Source organism: Cetorhinus maximus, chromosome 6 (genome assembly GCF_964194155.1).
Source record: "Cetorhinus maximus chromosome 6, sCetMax3.hap1.1, whole genome shotgun sequence".
Classification (NCBI taxonomy): Eukaryota; Metazoa; Chordata; class Chondrichthyes; order Lamniformes; family Cetorhinidae; genus Cetorhinus; species Cetorhinus maximus.
Window position 1 is genome coordinate 46,639,643 of NC_135884.1, and position 21,809 is coordinate 46,661,451.

General features: G+C 42.4%; 1 protein-coding gene and 1 non-coding gene across 3 annotated transcripts in view; one reads left to right on the forward strand and one right to left on the reverse strand.

The window, feature by feature from the left end:
* Positions 1-21,809, reverse strand: part of eogt (EGF domain-specific O-linked N-acetylglucosamine (GlcNAc) transferase) — a 98,696-nt gene that overhangs the window by 59,370 nt on the left and 17,517 nt on the right. For both annotated transcript variants that reach the window (XM_078543690.1, XM_078543688.1), the window contains exons 5-7: positions 12,282-12,390; positions 12,034-12,128; positions 10,880-10,984 (exon numbers count right to left, since the gene is read on the reverse strand). In XM_078543690.1, the coding sequence (XP_078399816.1) occupies positions 10,880-10,984; positions 12,034-12,128; positions 12,282-12,390 (309 nt within the window). The remainder of the gene's footprint in view (positions 1-10,879; positions 10,985-12,033; positions 12,129-12,281; positions 12,391-21,809) is intronic.
* Positions 1,732-1,872, forward strand: LOC144682343 (U4 spliceosomal RNA). Its single transcript, XR_013576996.1, has one exon. It is a non-coding gene; the product is annotated as a U4 spliceosomal RNA (small nuclear RNA).

Below are 21,809 nucleotides of genomic sequence, written 5' to 3' on the forward strand. Positions count from 1 at the left end.
CCTAAGGATACCAACTGTTTTATAACTTAATCATAATTCAATTTGCTCCAGTTTAAAATGTCAAAGAGTTTCCCAGTGTCATATACACCACCTTTCAAATTAACTGAATATGTTGAAATGTGCCATGCAATAAATGGATGATTTAGTTTCTCAGCGTTGACAAATTCTATTCTAACATTATAATGAAGGCGATTATATCACATTATAATGAAGGTAATTGAGTGGAAATACAAAACTAGTTCGTAAAAACGAAATTAATTAAGGAATATGAGAATCACACTTTGCCATTCACATCACTTGTCTACATTTTTAAATATTATAGACTGTAGCACTGAATTTCAAACTGCTGTGTATTCTTGCTGTTAGGATTGAAACTTTTATGAGGAAAAGTTTAACTGTAGAACTTATTTTTCCATTCCTACTCCTCTATTAATGCTTTTCCACTGTTAGCTACTGGGAGTTCCAAGAAACCAGCCAAGAAAAACTTTTTTTCTCTCTACATTGCCTTCTGATAGCGCAATCAAAACTGGAATCCTCCTCCTGGGTGGGAAAGCATTCAATAAATCCATCAATCTCTGATTCTAGAGTAGTGCACTGATATACATATAAACTGTACTAAAGGTTTAAAAGTTAAGGAAAATATCTCAAAATATCAGTCAACATAGATGTATTAACAAGTCAGAAGATTTTTTACAAATCATTGAACCATACAGCACAGTAGACCATTTAGTCCATCCTGCTGTGCTAGCTCTCTGACATTCCCTGCTCTTTTCCCAAACACCAGACTCTTTTTAACTTTTCAACTATATTTCCAATTGCCTTTTGAAAGTTACTACTGAAGCTGCTTCCACCACCTATTCAGGCACTGCATTCTAGATCATAACAAGTTGCTGTACAAAAATCTCATCTCCGCCTGTTTAGATTAGTAAAGGAATAAGCACACATTCTGATGAGAATTCATAAAAGGAATTACTTTATGCAAACACCAAGTCTGTGCATCATTGTTGAACACAGTGCTCTCAATTAATTTACTTTAATCATGATTCGAAACATGGTGCTAATTCTATTATACTTATAAAATAATAAAAAGTAACTTATATAAAAGCAAAAAACTGCAGATGCTGGAAATCCAAAACAAAAATAAAAATACCTGGAAAAACTCAGCAGGTCTGACAGCATCTGCGGAGAGGAACACAGTTAACGTTCCGAGTCCGTATGACTCTTCAACAGAACTAAGGAAAAAAGTAACTTATAGTTGTTTTGGAGCACAGGATTTGAACATTGCTGAAAAAAAAGAGATTTTTTTGGTCGAAGCTTTTCACCCTGCACTCATCAGGACAATTCGCAAGAAATACCAATGTCAGGGGAAACAACATTTTTATAGTGTATGAGAAGAGAGTGCTGATTGGTTGGCAAGTGGACTCTGAAAACAGCGTTAACTGAGTCGGTTCCAGTAACGTTTGAAACTCCAACACTGCCGACCGCGGATTGCTTCATTTAACTGGATGTCATGAGTAAAATTAGCATATTCATTTCTCCCGTTGCATTTCAACATTCTGGTTGATGAAATAATGTTTGAATCTGCTGAGTTTACTGAAGCAAATAACTTGACAGTTGTTAGAGTTACTTCTGGATGATAATGCACAACATACTGAAATGGATTAATTTTACTCATCATGACTGTGAATGGTGTGTGTCTGATAGACCTGCACTCGGCACCAGTAGATTGTTAGCTTTGCGCAGTGGCAGTATTGTAGCCAATGAAGTTTAACTGAGGCGCGATTATTGCTTATTGAAAACTTTTCCCAATACCCCGCTATGACGACTTGAAATATAGTCGGCAATGGCAATTTTTGATAGTCTCTGCGGAGACTGATAACCAATTAAAAAACAGAATAAAAGGCTTGTTTCCCAATCAGCTATACTTACGCTTCTTGAGTTTATATATGGTTAATTATTGTAAGGTTATCATCAATTTTATAAGCTTTATGTGTGGCCCGATTATATTTGCTACTTATCATGGCAGCTTTTGTTTTCAACCTTGTGAAGGCAAATGCGTCACTTGGAGAAACTCTGCCTTCTTGTGGGGATCTCAACAGCGAGCAAGCAGAATGTCAGGCGTGGCAATCCCCTTCTGACGGCTCGTCTGTATTTCTCCTGTTCAACCCAGTTTGGAGCCACGAGCAAGGGAAGATTTAAAATATGGCTAACCGGAAGTTGCCACCAGGCAGAAGAACCCTGTTTAAATAGCTCTGAATAAATGTACAAATATACAGTACTAATGTTTATCTTTTTAGGGTATCGAAGGTGTGTCCAAGCTACACTGCTTCAAACTTAATCACAATCTTTTTTTCATCAAAAAATGTATTTATTCATTAAGGTGCATTGCAAAGCAGTTCAAATTTGACATTACATAAAGTATAATATACATCAAATTCTTTCAATACTGTACATGAGTTGCCTCACAATACTTAGAAATACAGGTCATGTGTAGAATATATATTTAACATTCATGTCAACATTCTCTGATGCATACGATCCAAGCCATTTTACCAGCCCCTCTGTGTGCTATGGCAGGAGGGCTTTAAACAGTGGCCTTTCCTTATTCAGCCTTTGCGGTGCTGCCCCAAGCTTTACAGCATCCTTCAGCGTGTAATCCTGGACCTTTGCACTGAAACAAGCTCTTTGCACTGAAACAAGTTTCGGGCAGACCAAAGATTTGATGGCCATCTGGCAGCAGTTGATGTTTAATCTCAGCGTGCATCCCTGGGAACAACCTATTGAACGTAGAGTCCGACGTGATGGAGCAATTTGGGATGAACCTCAACAAAAAACACTGCATCTCTTTCCAGAATTTTCAAAGGCACATTCGAGAAAGCAGTGGGTGATGGTTTTTAACCCATCCTTTAGTTGCATGTCAACATATACCTACATTTAATTTTATTGTATCTCTTGTTATCACATCATGAAGCCTGGCAGGCATCATCCTCATTTCACGGGACTACAAATGACAGTTTCTTGTTACATCCTCTCTTATCATTGAAGTGATTTCATCCTTAATCACTAAAGGCCCTCTACCATCCACCCCTCTACCATTTTCCCTATCTTTCCTCTAGACCATATAATCAGCTATGTCTCGGCAATAGTTTCCATGTCATACCTTCCATGTTGAATGCCTGCCTACAATTCATTCAACTTGTTTCTTATGTTGTGTGCGTTTGTACAAAGAACTCTCACTTAGGCTACACACCCAAACATGTCCTCCTGCGTTAATGATCTACTCACACGCTTCTTATTTCTCTTTCCTGGTTTAATTAGTAAACAGCTTATAGTTTTCCCTTTACCTATATTGCTGAAAGCACAAGCTGTGACTGTCACTCTACTGACTACCTGTTTGTTTGTGTTCAAACTGTTGGCTATACAACGTTTTTTCACCTAGGCCCTCCATCCTTCCATTTACTAATTTGAAGTTCTTGTAACCTCCAATATACCTTTTCAACTAGGACTGTGGTTCCAACTAGTTTCACATGGAGCTTTCCCCAACTCCCTATGTGTCGGAATGAATCCATCCTGTACTCCAGCTCAATAACTCTGAGCCAGAGAAATCTACTGCAGATGTGTTTGCTTGGGGTGGAGACCACAGAATTCCCAGTCTGCTCTTGTAGCTACAGTATTTATATGGCTGGTCCAGTTAAGCTTCTGGTCAATGGTAACCCCCAAGGCTGTTGATTGTGGAAGATCCAGCGATAGTAATGCCATTGAATGTCAAGGGGAGAAGGTTAGATTCTGTCTTGTTGGAGATGGTCATTGCTTGGTACTTGTGTGGCGTGAATATTACTTGCCATTACAAGCCTGAATGTTCTCCAGGTCCCAGGTGCCATTACAAGCCTGAATGTTCTCCAGGTCCCAGTACATTGAAGCTGCACCCATCCAGGTCTTCTCATGTAGCCATGACATTTCAATGAATGTTTCCATTAAGCTATCATATTGTGATACATATACATTCAATTTGTAGATTCATTGAGCATGTTGAGGTTTCTGAGAAGGGTTTGAAAGATGAAAGGGACAATTTGGTTTAAGAAATAGATAATTACACAATACTGCATCACAATATGAATCAGGGTATTTTGAAACTTTGCAATTGGTCGCAAAATGGATATGTTACATTTGAAGAGCAGCCAAGGATGTGCAGGACAAAAAAACCAAAAACAACTTACATTTATATAGCACCTTTAACATAGTAAAACATCCAATGTGCTCCATTGATGCCAAAAACAACAACTTACATTCATATCACACTTATGGAGTACAATATCTCAAGGCACTTTACAGGAGTGCCATCAAATAAAATTCACATTCGGAGCTATTAGAAATAAAAATAGAAAATGCTGGAAATGCTTAGCAGGTTAGGCAACATCTGTGGACCGAGAAATAGAGTTCAAGTTTCAGATCAATGACCTTTGAACAGAAGTGGAATTATTAGGAAGATCAAGGAGATAGATCTTAAAGAAGATCTTAAAGGAGGAAAAGGAATGAAGAAATTTAGGAAGAGAATTCCAGAATGTAGCACCCAGACATCGTGAAGGCATAGTGATGGAACGATTAAAATCGAGGATGTGCCCGAGGTCAGGATTTGAGGAGCACAGAGATCTCAGAGAGTTGTATGGCTGGAGTTAGGGAGCGGTGAGACCATGAAGCAATTTGTAAACGAGGGTGAGTGTTTTAAAATTGAGGCATTGCCCAACCAGAAGACATTGTAGGCCAGCAAGCAAAGTCATGAGCTCTGAATAGAACTGGGGTGAGACATGCTACGGGCACAGTGTTTTGGATGAGCTCAAGTGTATGTTGGGGGTTAGATGGAAAGCTGGTCAGGAGATCATTGGAATAGCCAAGTCTAGAGACGACAAAAGTATGGCTGAGGGTTTCAGCAGTGGGTCAACGAAGGCAGGAACAGAGACAGGTGATAAGCGGAAGCTGGAGGTTGGTATTGGTGATGGAGCAGATATGAGGTTGGAAGCTGTTCTTTGACTTAAGTAGAATGCTAATGTTATGGACAGTCTTGTCCAGCTCAGGGACTGGCCAGGGAGAGGGATGGAGTTGGTAGTTGTGGAAAATAGTTTGTGGCATGTACCAAAAACAAAGGTTGTGGTTGTATCAGTATTTAGTAAGAGGAAATTTCTGCTCACCAGACACATCAGAGGGACCAGAGGTGTTGAGAGAGGTGGTGATGAGGTAGAGCTGGGCATCAGTGTGCAAGTGGAACCTACAAACTGGCTGGGATTTTCCGGAAGCGGCTGGGGTCCTGCCAGAATTGGAAGTGGAGATGACTCTGCTTCAGTGGGTGGCAGGACCCAGGGCTGCATTTTATGGGCAGCAGCAATTAAGTGGTTGCCAGCTGGGCTGCCACCCCTATTAAGCACAAGGACCTGCCCCTGAGAGCTGCCAGTCCAATCAGAGGATGACACCAAAGCAGCCTCAGCAGTGCCACTGGGAGCAGGGTCACTGCTGGGGTTGCACCTGAAGGAGGACAAGAATTTACGGTAAGGGGGAGGAGGCTTAGAGGGGATGTGAGGAAGAATTTTTTCACCCAGAGGGTGGTGGGAATCTGGACCTCACTGCCTGAAAGGGTGGTAGAGGCAGAAACCCTCGTAACATTTAAGAAGTATTTGGATGTGCACTTGCAATGCCATGGCATACAAGGCTATGGGCCTAGTGCTGGAAAATGGGATTTGAATAATTAGGTACTTGTTTGACTGGCGCAGGCTTGATTGGCCAAGAGGCCCTTTTTCTGTGCTATAGACCTCTATGACTCTATGATTCTATAAAGCAATGATAGACTTATACCCTCACAGCCAGTAAAGTGGGATCTGGGGATGCCGGGGCCAGTCAGGCATTCCCTGGTGAGGTGGGGAGGGGGATGATAGCTGAAGGCAGCTGGGGACAATGCTGTGAGGGCGACCATTGTCGTTGGGGAGCCCTTTCATGACCCAAAGAGTACCCAAAAAAGGAGGGTGTGCTTCCAGTGAGATACCAGAGGAGGGAATTGTCCATTAATTGATCACTTAAGTGGCTTCAACTGGGTGGGTAGGCTCTGTCTGCCACCTTTCCCATCACTAGAAAAATGGCATGGCAATGGAAATGGATTGGACAATCCCCCACCCAATGCCTTCCCATGTCATTTTGCCAGCCTTCCCACCCATGAGACTGTCCCCAAAGGCCCTTGAAATTGAGTCCTATATTTTAGGATGATGTCACCGAGGGGCTATACACAGATGAGAAATAGGTGGGGGAAAGAATGTACCCTAGGGACTCCAGAGATAATGGTGCAGGAGTAGGAGCAGGGGTACAAGGTGCAACCATTGCAGGCAATTGTCCAGACGTGACTGGATAGTTAGGAATGGAGCAAGGCCATTCTCACCCAGTAGATGATGGAGGAGAGACATTGGAGGAGGATGATTAGGAAAGGAAAAATTAATTAACAAATTGCTAAAACTTTGCAAGAGGATAAAACCCAAATCTGGATGGTATGGGCCCAGGTATACGGAAGGAAAGTAAGGTAGAGACAGCACTAGTTTATATATGATATAAAATTTCCATTGAAGAGGGGTTAGTTCAGAGGATTGGAGGACAGTGAATGTTGGTCCTATATACAAAAAGGGAGATAGAACAATATTTGGAAACTATAGATCAATCAGCTTAGCATTAGTGAGAGAAAAGGTACCATAATCTATATGAAAATACAACATGAATTCCAAAAGGCTAAATTATGCTTAACTAACCTGATATAATTATTTGAAGAGGTAACAAAAAGATTAGACAAGGGGGATGTAATAGATGTCACATAATTGGATTTTACAATAAGGCATCACATGGTAGAGAAATAACAAAGTGGAGTCAGAGGACAAATAACTGAATGGATAGCACATTGGTTAAAAAATAAAAAGCAGGGAGTAGGGAAACAGCTAACTTCACCTGTTGCTCAAATTTTTGAGATACCTTGCCCTGCCAGGATAATCTGAGGTAGACTGGGCACTTTTTAAGGGCTGAAAGTGATGGCCTTGGGCCTGTTCATGAGTTTGCATGATACACAGCCCAAAATGATATGATCAGGGTTGCCATTATCCCGCAGGACGTCTTTGATGTGCCCTATTTTAGCATCAAGCTTGCATAGTAAGCAAATGGCATAGGCCCTATTTACGAGGTTGCCAATAAGGCCAATTTTACAGTGTGCGGAACTGTAAGAGTCCCAACAGGTGTATTGACCAGTGAAGGTAGGCTTGCATCAGACTGTGATAGAGAACCCCCTGGTTCGACATAAAAATGTCTCCTTTTTCAGCAAAGAGTAACTTCTTATATTTGAGAAAGAGAATAAGGATGGCCAGTTAAGTAATAAGTTTCGCAATGGACCTGGAGAAGAAACTCTGCTGAAGTTGGAATTGTGCCACATACTTGGGACAGAATAAAGAGCACTTCAAGCCTTGTTTATACTTTGGCTGCTGGTGGCAGATAGCTGCAAAATCAGTTCCATCTGTTTGTGAATCAAATTCTCAGCAGCATATGCAGAGCTACACAGCAACATTTTAAACACCTTGAGAGCACAGGTAGGAGAATCTATGATCGCAAAACATTTAAATCAGAATCTCTGTAATATTTTTTATTTAACTAATATTTATACTGTTGTGAATAAAACAAAAGATGTTCAGTGACGCAAAAATAGCATTGTCGCAGTAACTTTATTCTGCATTTCTCCCACACTGAGATTTGGCTGGAAGTGCTTGATGATAATATTAGATGCTTGAAATGGAAAACAATTCCATTCCTCAGCACTGATATTTATCACCTTGATTCACACAAATATTCAACAATATATGCACATTTTAAAGTAATAACTTCTTTACCTTCTACGAGGGAGGTGGTGGTGTAGTGGTAAGTGGTAGTGTCACTGGACTGGTAATCCAGAGACCCAGGGTAATGGTCTAGGGACCCGAGTTCAAATCCTACCATGGCAGGTTATTAAGAATCTGGAATTAGAAGCCTAACGATGACTTTGAAACCATTGTTGATTGTTGTAAAAACCCATCTGGTTCACTAATACCTTTAGGTATTCTCAGTGACAGTCTCTGTCCTTCTCAGATTTCTCAGCTCTCAGCTTCTGTTCTAATCATTACTGTGTATTTATCCACCTTGAAGTAGGTAGAAGTTACCAAGTTTGAGGTTTCCACTGGAGCCTAAAGCAACAGGATTCTCCTACATTGTCAATTTAAATATACAGTACATTATAGTATTTTCTTACTGTAACAATTTTATACAAATAAGTGGAATATCCAGCCTTGAAATAGTCCCAACCAAAATCACAATCAGCATTCTGTGACAGACCATGGTAACACTATGCCTTCTGAAAAAAAAGACATGCTGTCAAAACTTTTTGCCTTGCACTCCTCAGGACAGACACAAGAATGCCAAATTTCAAAGGGAAAAACAATTTATACTGCATGAGAAAAGGGTGCAGATTGGTTGGCAAGTCAGCTCTGATTCTTCGAGACATTGCCATGGCAAATGCACCAAGGAATTATTGTTATGGCACAGCAGTTGGTAAAGGCTGAGTTGATTAAATCCCAGTGGGAAACCTGAACAACTGTCATAACCTATATTTTCAACTGGTATGTTTGAGATGCAGCTTTGAATTCAGGAATAAGACCACTGAGCCTCAAGAGGTTTTTTATAAAAAACTAAATTAAACATTTATTAATTTAACAACAAATTAAACACATACACGTGTCTGCAAATTGCTACCATAATAACTTTTAAACAAATCCCCCAAATTAATCACTCCCAGGTAAATCTTCACCAAGGCAACAGTAACCCATAGACTTTAAACAGACACTGGGCAAAGCACGTTTGACCTTAAGAATTCAAAATGAGGTGCCTTGCAATCTGGTTCCCTTGCAGACACAGTTGTAGGCTTACAGGCTGGTTGGATCTTAAATGCCTCTGACTTACACACACAAACTCCTTTCTGTTTATACCTAACTCCCTCTTTGAATGTAAATTTTCCTTCGTATCACCAGGCTGTTAACTTCACATTTTCTAACAATAACATTTTCATCCCACTAATTTTATTAGCAATATAAACATATTGCTTGGCATCTCCTAGCTAGGTGCAAGATTTCACTCCTAATCTGGAATGCTTTATTCAACAAATGCAAATTTACACTTTACCTTCTATCCTCCTTGCGTTTATCTAACTAACATCCCAAAACTACTATATATCAAAGCACCCAGGCTAGCTGGCTTTAATCCAATTAAGATACACACAATCAAACACATAGACACAGACCCCGCTACAATTCCATTTTAAAAATAATTTCCAATAACATTATAGACATTAATATCTCTTCATGACAATTATTGTCCCGTATGTTTTTATTTATTCAAAAAATGTGCAAAGTCTGGATATGTTCCTTTTGCCTGCAGAGTATAGATCCCCTGCACATGAATATATGTAGGTTCTAGCAAGTTTAAGTGAGCTACATTGCAAGTCCGACTGATAATCTTAAATTGGTTGTTAGTGTAATTCTTAGCACACTTGGGATTGTTCAGTATGTGCTACCCAATTGCGGAATCACATCTAACGTTAGACATTATGTTCTGAATTTTGCAGGGGTGAGTTAGTTGAGTACGGTCAGGACTCTGCCTATTGCAGCCGAAGGAAGCTGTTTGATATGATCCTCCAGTCATTGGGACGTATGGCCTATGTAGCTGGCACTGCAACAGCACTGAAATTCATATACCACATTACTTCTTTGTGTGGTATAGAACGTCTTTTTGGCTTGAAGGCAACACCCTGTTAATGAAAAACACCACTCGTGTTGCCACTGCATAGAAGCAGCTTGAAATGGCTAGCTTCATGTGTTGCTCAAATTTTTGAGATGCTTTACCCTTCCGGGGTTCTTTGAGGTAGACTGGGCACTTTTCAGATCCGAAAGTGGCACCCTTAGGCCCATTCATGAGTATGCGTGATATAGGATTCTTGCATCTGTCCTAATGAGTGCAAGATAAAAAGCTTCAACAGCATGTCTCTTTCTTCATCAATACTCAAGTTCTGTACTACCAAGTGACTAATTATGCCTTCTCCTCCTCCCTGCAACCCTTTAGCATGGTTGGCTACACTAATCTCTTCTCCGCGTGCCCAGCTCAGAGAGACTACCTTCACTTGGTTCCACTCATATCCACTCTAACAAAGAGTATCTCTAGTTATCACTTCTCTTCTAGCTATTGTACTGGTACTGCTGAAGCCCTGTAAGGATCTATACTTTACTCCTCCTCTGCCTCATTCACAGACATGAGATCAGCTTCCACATTTATGCTAATGACATCTAACTTTACCTCTCTATCATCTCGTTCAATCACCAACCCGAACCCGGCCTCTTCCCCGTTGCCTCAGTCAAACTGCATATTTATATTCAGTCTCCTACTTTTTTCTCCAGAGAAACATTGGAAAGACTGAAACCATCATCTTTGGCCCTCAACACAAAATCCATTCCCTTGTCAACGCCATTCCCCTCCCCATCCATATTTTAGGAAGATCCAGAATGCTTGCAACTTAGGCCCTGAGCAAGTCTGCCATCCCATATGCTTTCCATCACAAAGACTGTCTGCTTGTGCCTCTGTAACATCTTCAGTCTCTGCCCCTACCTCAGGTCATCTACTGCCGAAACTTTAATCCATGCTTTGGTCACCTTCAGATTCAACCATTCAAACAAAGGATTTAAAAAAAACAAGTTGTAGCTTTTCCATCCAAACACCTTGAAATATGAATGATCGTTCACTCACAAGAAGTGTCTAAATATCATAATACCAAGAAAGTACACAAACTTACCAGGACTGGAGAGGACTCTTATGTTCTCCTTCGGCCAACAGTGCCTTTTTGTCCAATTTACAGTGGCCTCCAATTTCACCATCCTGAAGGAAATCTTCTTTGTATCTGTTGAGGCAAGATCTGCAGCTTTTCTTTACAGTTTTAATAGATTATTAATATTAAGGCCTCTACACTATTATCCTACCATTGCTACAGATAAAATGTAGAACACCACGGGCTTAACTTTTAGTATCCCTTAAGATTTAATTCTTATGAAAGCTCAAAAACTGGCATTCCAAAATAATATGTTCTGAAGAGACACTTACAATTTGAGGTCTGATTAAAAATAAACATACCTTTAGTGGGATGTAAATTCAACACTGAAAGTGTTTGAAGAATCCAGCGAGGCCAAGGACATGAAGGTCTTGCCAAACTTAACAGCAGGTTCTCAATGTCTTCTTTCAATTTTATTTCCCACCCATCAGCAGACCAAATTGATAGCATGGCTAACTGTTGGGCAGCAGCAGCAAGTCATAATGGGGTCCCTTGGGGATGGTCCTCGGTAATCAGGAGGAGGGGAAATCATGTAAAGTGATACAGAGAGGCCGCTATCGGCAGAAGGGAGGTGAAGGTTTCCCTGAGGGGCGAGGGCGGGGGGGAGCACTCCTGCTCCTCCTAACCCACAAGAAATGCTGTAAAAGGTATTTATCTTCACTGCCAGTTTCCTAAGCCTTGGGAAACCCAGATGCCAGCAGTTTAATTTAAATAAAGCTCCCATTGCACTGTGGAAGCCTTGTTTACATGTGTTAATTAAGTGTCCTGTCTCTATAAAATGGGACACTCACACAGCAACCATCATAAAGATAGTGGTAGGCAGATCGGTGTCAGGTTGGGGTTGTGTTTTATACACTTCAGGGGTTAAAACACTTCCCTCCACTCCCAGCCGCTTCGCACCAGTTGGGGTGGGGGCAACTCAGATCCGCAGACTGCTCATTATAGCTACAGTAGAACTGTAGTCTAAGAGGTTATCCCGTTCTTTTCGGAAGGGTATTTGTTATTTTCTTGTTTTCCCATGTGCAGTATTCATTTATTTTTCCACATTAATATCCCAGTGAGTTAAGTCTCACCCAGAGAGTCTGCTATTTGCCACAAATAAGACATTTTAAATCAGAGACCTATCTGTGTTTCTTCTTGGGTTTCTCAAATCAATGTAAAGATTTGTAGCTCTGCAATAGCGAGTATATTTTGAGCACACTAAAGACGAATCTCCCTGAAATAAAACCCCAGAGGAATATATTTAGTTAAACCTGATTAAAATCAAAACACGTTGTTTCACAGAAATAGTTTGGAAAATAATAGCGAATAGAAAGGCCTGAGGTTAATATTAAAATAAGCAAATAAAAAGTAGTTTTCAAAAACTTACTGGTGTGGCTGGTTCACACAGTGTTTTCATCTCATGAAGCATTTCTTTTACATATCCAAAGTCAGCTTGCTTCCAAAAAATATCCTGTGCTGCTTCTATTGTGTTGGCCCTGTGACAAAACATAGAATGAAACCTTGGAAGGCTATTTTGTGTACGATTTACCCATTTACTGGTCAAGCAGCAGGTTCCCCAAATCTTGAGGTCATTCTTCTTTGGAATAACAAGAAAGAAAGAAAAAAAAATACAAAGAAACAAGAAAGAAAAGTATAGAAATAAAAGAAAAAGAAAGACTTGCATTTATATAGCACTTTTCATGAACACCAGATGTCTCAAAGCACTTTACAGCCAATGAAGTACTGTATTAGTCACTGTTGTAATGTAGGAAACACAGCGGCCAATATGCACACAGCAAACTCCCACAAACAGCAATGAAAAATAACAATATAACCTGTTTTTTCACTTGTGATGCTGATTGAGGGATAAATATTGGTCAGGATACTAGGGATAGCCGCCCTGCTCTTTTTCAAATGGTACCATGGGATCATTTACATCCATCTGAGTAGGATGGTGGGGCTTTAATTTAACGTCTCATCCAAAAGACAGCACCTCTGAGAGTGCAGCGCTCTCCACTTTGTTTGTTGTACTTAAGGCTTTGAGTGGGACTTGAACCCAGAAGTTTGTGACTCAGAGACCAGAATGCTACCAACTAAGCCATGGCAGACACTCAAATCACAAGAAAGAAGGGTTTTAGGTACACTCTGAATACCTTCTTGGCAGGCCAAGAATTCAGGAGAAAGGTGCAGTGTTTGAACACTTACATGTTGCACTATTAGAACTAAAATTAACTTGGATCTCAGCGCACATGAAAGAGTACATGCGATATACACATGCTCATACACATTTTAACATCCACAATACTGAAACAAATAACCACTTTGCATCATAAAACAATGTACTATCTCAGACAACATATTGGTTGGGCAAATATCTCAGAAATCTGTAAAATTTTCATTCTACTGCACTTACTAGTTATTTTCTTTAGTTTCTGACAAAGTTAGAAAAATGTCAGTTAAATTGTGGAAGCCATAGAACCACAGAAATTTTCAATCTTGAAGGAGCCCATTCCACCCCTCATATTTGTGCTGGTAGTTTGCTGCAGTAATTCATGATTAACCCCACTGTCCTAAATAACCATTCACTAAGAGCAGTGGATGCAAACTATTTGAATGAGGTACTTTATTCTAATTTAAGAGTGTCTAAACATTTAGAAATCATACATATCCTTTGTTACTTGCTTAATCTCTGCCTCAGTGACAGCAAATCAGCTACGTGAGGCAAATTCTACCAGCACATGGGAGTTACAATACAAAATGTTTTACAAGTGTAAGAAAATAAATAGGATTAAAGAAAATAAATGAGACAAGCCAAGAATAATCTCTCGCACAGTTTATTAGATTATTTTCTTTCTGACTGCGAGTCATAGACCAATAACTGAAGGGTTATCAATAGCAGGCAGTTAGGCTTTCTGTGTTGCGTGTGCACTTGCTCCAACTCGTGTGTTTGGAACTACTTTCTGTTCATTTTCATTTCCTCCAAGTTAAGGGCAGTGGGAAAGGGAAGAATGTTGTGAGTGCTATCACTTTGTTGCTTACAGTTTCTTATGGTATATAGTGAAGAGTGGCAAAGGAGGAGAATGTGACAATTGGCAATGGGGCTGGTGAGTGACAGGTGTAGCATCAACCACACTTACAGCTAGAATGGAATTCAAATAAAATCTGGTCAACATTTCACTGAAGAAGAATAAGATTACAGTTACCAATCGTAAGTAATTTACTAAAACTGAAACTAAGTGTATTTTAAGACTATCCACTAGTACTTCATATATAAAGTTGACTGACTTATGAAAAAGAGTCTGGAACAGGGAGATTTACAGCCTTGAAAATAGTAGGCCTGATGTTGGCATGCAATAAGCTGGTAAATTTATATTTTGTTACTTTATGGAATTCAAGCCATCACTGACCAAGCTCCGCTTCTACTATTCCTGGAAATCTGATATATGACTCAGACAACCTTCCCTCCTCTTGCTGATTAAAAGCAGACATGAAGTAGCTATCTGAATAGGAAAATATTCAATCAAGGAACTACAAATGGAGATACAGAGGCTGTGCCATTCCACACTCCTGACTGAGGAGGTGATCGTTTGATCTGCACTTCAGGGGGTAGTATTTTCCCCTGAAAGAAAATGTTGTAAGATTGAGAATTTTAAGATGAGTGGATAAATCATGTTTGCTTTAATGTCTTCAAATGACACATAATACTCAGGGAGTTACAAAACAGAGTATTTCATAAAACAGCATAATGCACTTTGCACATCGACAGATGTAGGATATAGTAATCTTGCAGGATAAATGGCTTGGCACAAGCATTGAGCATAATGGGATAGAGAGAATATAATGGAACCTAATTCAGCTAACTAAGCATGATTATAATAAACTAACACAATTAAGGCCCAGGGAGATTGGAAAATTACTAAGAGAGAAGGATGAGCTTATCTGAACAAGGTAGGGAACATTACCTTGGGAACTCTAGTTAAGAATTGGGGCCCTTTGCTCCCATGGTATCATGACCAGCAATGTGACATCGGCTGAAGCAGTATGAGTGACAAAGAAACAATTTCAAGAATATGAGATGAGATTTTTTGTAAGGGGAACGACCTTAACTGATCAGCTCCTAGCCTAATGAGTTGCCTGAAGGATAAGTAGATAGATGTATCACTTGCTTGCATTACTCGCAGGCGGTCCAATAAAATGTTTGCCAAGTTGACCTGACAACTTTGTCTCTTGCATTTAATCATAGAGTGTGGATCACTTTGACACCAAAAAGCACACCCAAATGTACGATTATGACTCTGATATTTACTGGGATGGAGTTTTGGAGCAGAGAGGAGGAGTTATAGATTCATAAAATCATAGATTGGTCACAGCAAATTTTTCCTCAAGGCACTGTTGCTTCTTTTGCCAATCACCTTAAATCCACATCCTTTGGTTCTCAGCACTTCTGCCAATAGGAACATTTTCTCCCTATCTTTGATGTCCAGTCCCCTCATGATTTCGAACCCCCTTATCAAATCATCTCTCAACCTTCCCCAAAGAAAACAGCCCCAGCTTTGCCAATTTATTCTCACTGCTGAAGATTCTCATCACCAGAATGATTCTTGTAAATCTTTTCTGCACTTTCACCAATCTCTTCACATCCTTCCTAAAGTGTGGTGCCCAGAATTGGACACAATACTCCAGCTGAGGCCAAACCAGTGTTTTATAAAGGTTCATCATAACTTCCTTACTTTTGTACTCCATGCCTCTATAAAGTTCAGATCTCATATGCCTTATTAACCACTTTTTCAAACTGCCCTTTCACCTTCAATGATTTGTGCACATATATCCTCAAGTCTCTCTGCTCCTGCATCACCTTTAGAATTTTATCCTATCTTTATACTGTCTTTCCTCGTTGCCTTCGCTCATTCTTCCTACCAAAAAATATATCACTTCACATTTCAGTGCATTAAATTTCATCTATCACCCATCTGTCCATTCCACCTGCCTGTCTTGAAGTCAATCATTATCCTGCTCACAGTTCACATTACTTCTAAGTTTTCTGTCATTTTCAAATTTTGAAATTGAGCCCTGCACACCCAAGTCCAGGACATTAATATAGATCAAGAAAAGCAATGGTCCTAATAGCAATTCCTGGGGAACCCCACAATATATCTTCCTCCAGACCAAAAAACAGCTGTTCACCATTACCCTCTGCTTCCCATCAGTCGACTTTGTATCCATGCTGCCATTGTCCCTTTTACTTCATGGGCTTCAACTTTGCTGACAAGTTTATTATGTAGCACTTTGAAAGTCCATGTACACCACATCAAACACATTACCCTCATCAACCCTCTCTGTTACTTCATAGATCTCAATGAAATGAGATCAACATGATTTGCCTTTAACATATCCATGCTGGCTTTCTTTGATTAACCCAGATTTATCCAAGTGACTGTTAATCTTTCCCCAGATAATCATTTCTAAAAGCTTTCCCAACACCGAGGTTAAACTGACTAACTTGTAGTTGCTGGATTTATCCTTACACCGTTTTTTTGAACCAGGGTAAAATAATTGCAATTTTCCAGTCCGCTGGCACCTGATTTATTAATGAATTGAATTTAAATCCCACCAGTTGCTGTGGTAGGAATTGAACTTGTACCTTTGGAACATTAGTCTGGGCTTCTGGATTACTAGTCTAGTAATATTACCACAATGCTATCATTCCCAATGGAGCCTAATAGTCCCACCACATATTTTTTATTCATACTAACAAATGCTGTAGAGTGAATTATCTAGGTGCCAGGAAAATCTTCACTTACTCAAGAAATTGAAAACTGAAAAAATATCTGGGCTTCAATTTGATTTGTGCATATAAAAAATGCAGAAATGACCCAGTGCTTTTGTAAACCATAACATAAAAAAGATTGTATTTTAAGAGAACTAAAAGAGTGCAACATTATTAAACTTTCATTGTTCGGATGCATTTACTGCAATGGGAGCATGGTCTCCAGATTAGATAATATACTACAAGCGGAATCATCCCAGATTTGCACTAAGTGCAGTAGTGGCCACAATGACAGCTTTTCACTCCGTATCGTCCCAAACCCGCTGCATTAATTATGCATTCCCGAGAAACATGCCGTTTCCATGGGGGGGGCAGGTTCTCATTCACCTGCGATGGCATCATCTCACCGCTTCAGCATGCCAGGCACCATATTTAAAGTCCAGCCACGCCTATACCTCTCAGTGCTTCCAGCCCATGGCTGCTGCAAAGAAGGCATGGACCTGAAAGGTAAAAAGACAGCAGCCCCCAGGTTCAATGACGCATCACTCGAGCACCTTTTAGACGCGGTGGAGGCTCGCCATGATGTCCTCTACCCCAGCTCTGGCTGCAGGACGGGCAGCGGCATCACCAACCAGGCTTGGAAGGCGGTGGCAGCAGTGGTCAGGGAAAATGCCCTTCAAAAGAGGACAGCCACCCAGTGCTGCAGGAGGATGAATGATCTCCTCTGTTCCGCCAGAGTAAGACACTCTTCTCATCACTCTCAACTCACAACAAACCCATCACACATCCACAAACCCATCACACATCCACAGGGCCCTCACTCACTGCCGATTCAAGGGATATCACCATTCATTCTTTCACACACACCTTCATTGTCCTCATCCCGTCCATGGGACCTCTCAACCACCCTCATATGCCAGTCATACTTATCACCTGACCTGGCAGGTGTCCTACTTACACTCTCTCCATCTCTATTCATGCAGGGCAAGCTGACACACGACAAGAGGGAGAGGTCACAGGCTGGTGGAGGGCTTCCTGAAATCAAGGTCCTCATGGACTTTGAAAACAGAGCAATCCAGCTGGCCGGCGAGGATCTGGAACATTCCTGTGCTGACGGTGAGTTTGGTGTTGCTCCACCAAATGAGGGTCCAGCAGTGCAACATCCATCAGACAACCATACTGTGAGTGATGTGTCCTGTTTCACAGGCCACTGCCATGCACTAATTATCTCTCCTTGCTTTCACAGGTACATCTGCCAAATAGCCGATGGAGTCCACAACCCAGGGCTTCCAATCAACCTCCAAAGAAACCTCTGAAGAGGAGTCTGGAGGCACACTCCATTAAGTCCCATCACAGCACTCACCCACACACCCCACCAGCGCAGAGACACACACCTTGGTGCGACCTAGCTTTACAGTAGCCTCAGGATCACAATCTGGTGAGCACATCATACTGTCTGATCCACAGAAGGTGGCAGGAGGGACCTCACAGGTGTCCGGCACTCAGAGGACCGCCGGAGGCCAGAAATTTGCTGAGTCTGAGTCAGATGATGAGACTCTGGACTCGGTCATGTCATAGTTGCTGGAGCTGCAAAGGCAAGCTCGGGAACATCAGGAAGGGACATCTGTTGCGCTCCTCAGATTGCAAGGCCCTTCAGGTTGAGGTGATAGCACCGGCATGCCAACACACCAAGGTCAAAACGGGTAGGGTGGCGGCCGCCATGGAGACCTTGGCCCAGGATGTTGCTACTGCACTGCTGCGCAGGCTCAATTCCATCGCTGACGCCATAGTTGGCCTCCAACAGTGTCAACATGAAAAGGGTGCAGGCAGCTCGATCTCACTCCAGCTACTCCATCTTCTCAAGGAGTCAGCCAGCAGCTCTTGGGCACCCATAAAGAGGAGGATCAGCAGGTGATCCCCCAGGGGCCATCCATCCAGGTGACTCCGGGAGTGTCCGGCCCTTCGAATCCTCTCTTCCTGTGACCTCAACAGCTCCAGCTCCACAGGCCGTGGAGGGTGCCACTGCTACAGAGTGGGAACCGGAAAACAGTCTGGGGCCCTCCAAGTCTCAGCCCTCCTGAGGACACCTGCCAAGGTCATCACAGACAGGGCATAGCAGTCCGCAGGCTGCCTCCACCTTTGCTGTGGATAGCTGGGGAGCACCAAAACTTAGCGGCAGGGTTAGGAAGGTTAAGAAGATGTAGTTGCACATCCTGGGCACAGGTATTAATTACTTGTATATAATATTCACTATTGTCAATAAACTCCCAAGAATGTCTCTCTGCCTATGGTTCTGATGAGCAGTGATCGTGTCACTCAGATGTGAAACCTTTCTGCACAAGATAAAGGCCGGTGTGTCAGTCCGGGGCCTCTTCCCGTGCAGCCTTCAGACCAAAGTGATGGTCCGGCCTTACACTCCCTAGACAGATTACTAATGCCTGCGCCTCGTGCTTGCCATTGCTGCCAGAATGTCGTGGGCAGGCATCACAGGGTTCCAACATTCTCTCTGTGTGCACTCAGCACCTTTAGCTGGGGCAGGACCCCATCTCTTCAACATCTGTGACCAGTGACGCTGTGCTCCTGAAGGGGTCAGGTGCTGAAGGCGGATAAAGGATCAAATGCTTTTAAAGTTTCATGGCTGCGTCTCTATGATATGGCCCTGATCACAGAGTGCAAACGAGCTGCCCTCAGACAGACAGGAGTCAGGCATTCTCAGAGGCTAAGTGAAGATCTGTGGAGTTCCCTCACTGCATGTCGTCATCCTCCTGCAATCGAGTGAGTATTAGGGCCTCCACAGCGTCTCCATGACAGGAGCCTTATCACAGAGAGTATGTGAATTACCATAAGCCAGACTGGAGTCAAATATTCATAAATGCAATGTGAGGATTTATGGCATCTCTTCACTGCATATCGTCATCATCTTCCACAAATCTAGCAGTTGTGAAGGCCTCCCAAGCACACCTGCCTTGTCTGGCCAGTGAAAGGGCCTTCTCCCCATCATCGTCACCTTCAAGGACCTCCTCACCCTCATTCCCATTGACATCCTCCTCCTCGGAAGAGATCTGCAGCTCCTCCATCTCCTCCTCAGCCAGCTCCTCTCCCCATTGCAGCGTCAGATTGTAAAGGGCGTAGCAAATGAAGACGATGTGTGACACCCTCTATGGACTATATTACAAGGCTCCACCAAGTTACGAGTTGCAGCATGAGCCTCATTATACCTTCGCTCTGCTGCAGTCTGAGGCCGCCGCATGGGTGTTATCAGCCACGTCCTCTGCAGGTAGCACTTGTCACCATGCAGCCATCCCTGCAGCCTCTCTTGATCCTGGAAGACTTCAGGGACCCTTGACCGGCTCAGAATGTAGGAGTCGTGGACACTCCCTGGAAACCATGTGCAGAGCTGCAGGAGACGTTTGTGGTGGCTGCATCCCAGCTACATATTCAGCGAAAGGAATCCCTTGTGGTTGACATAGTTCACCGCATGTTGCGACGGAGATCTGGGTCCCACGGGAGTGCAGTCAATGGCATCCTGCTCCTGTGGGTAACCCGAGATCTGAGCAAATCCAATCGCTCTCGCATCCTGGCTGTCCTGGTCCCGGGCGAAACGCACAAAGCTGTGTGCCCCCGCGAAGATGGCATCCATGACCTCATGGATGCATTTATGTGTGGAGGCTTGTGATATCCCACAGAGGTCACCTGTGGAGCCCTGTAGGGGCCATTGGCATGGAAATTGAGCACCGCAGTCACTTTCATGGCCACTGGCAGTGGATGCCCTCCATGTCCCTGTGGTGCCAAATCTTACATTAGCTGACCAGTTCCCTTGACACGCACAGTCTTCGACGATACTGATTCTCAGTTATCTGCAGGAATGAAAAGCGGCGTCTATAGGCCTTGGATCTGGCTAGGTGACAACCAGCGATGGCTCGCTGTGGCTCTTCGGCGGCATGTGCGGAAGCCCCAGTCGCCCTTTTTTCCAGAGGGTGCTGCTCCTCCCACTGCGCAGCCAGGAGCCTCAGTCGCTCTCTTCACCATCGTCTTCTCTCTAAACCACGAAGCATATAGCTAGGTCACCAGGGTCCATGATACTGATGTACTCCTCCTGCAGGATGAAAGTTAGTTATGAATGTGAGTTAGCATGGTGCACTAAGAGCCTCTCTTGGTTAAACCTGAAGGTCCCTTTTCGCATCCCAGAGTGTGCTGGCCACCGCTTGGATGGCCAGAGATTAGTGTGGTGCATGGCTGCCCGAAGGACGCGGAGAGCGGCGGGGACTTCAGTTTGGGTACATTGCTGGGAGTCAGAGCGGAGCAGACCTGCGGGAGACAGTCTGGAGTTGAGGAGCGCACATTTTCACTGTTTCAGCTGCTGTGAGGCTGCAGTCGGAAAAAAGAAAAGAAGCACCTGTGACGTCACAGGAAGCTAGTAAGTTGATTGGTTGTTAAGTGCTCAGTCTAAGGGACAGTGTGTAAGAAACTAGCTTAGGACAGGTGAGTTAAGGTAGATCTATAAATAAAAAGAACTAAAACTTTAAAATAATAAACCAAAATTTGAAAACTTTAAACTTAAAATCAAACAATAAAGATAAAAAATAAAAATAAAGTAATTTAAACAAACATCTAAAACACATTCCTTGGAGTTAAGAAGCATATAACCTTTAGTTGTCAGTGGTACTAGCGTTCAATAAACACAGTATATTGTTGCATTCATAGGAAGAAAGTAATTAAAGTAAATTAACTAAATAAAATAAGTTAGAATGGTGGGACAGGTGTTATGTTGCAACTGTGAGATGTGGGAGCTTTGGGATGCCAAGATAATCCATGACAAACACGTTTGCAGGAAGTGTAAGCAGCTTGAGGAATTCCGGATCAGGATTATTGATCTGGAAGCCGAAATGCAGACACTGCGCAACATAAGGGAGGGGGAGAAATACCTGGATACTTTGTTCCAGAAGACAGTCACACCTCTTAGAAGAGGGTCATCTGTTTTGGTCAGCAATGATGGACAGGAGGATGTGACTGTCAGTGAGGCAGGTAACGGGACCGAGCAAACAATAGGGGAAAAACCTCAAGCCTTGCAATTGTCAAACAGGTTTGAGGTGCTCACAACATGTGCGGATGAAAGCGAAGTCTGCAAGGTAGATCAGCTGGCTGGCC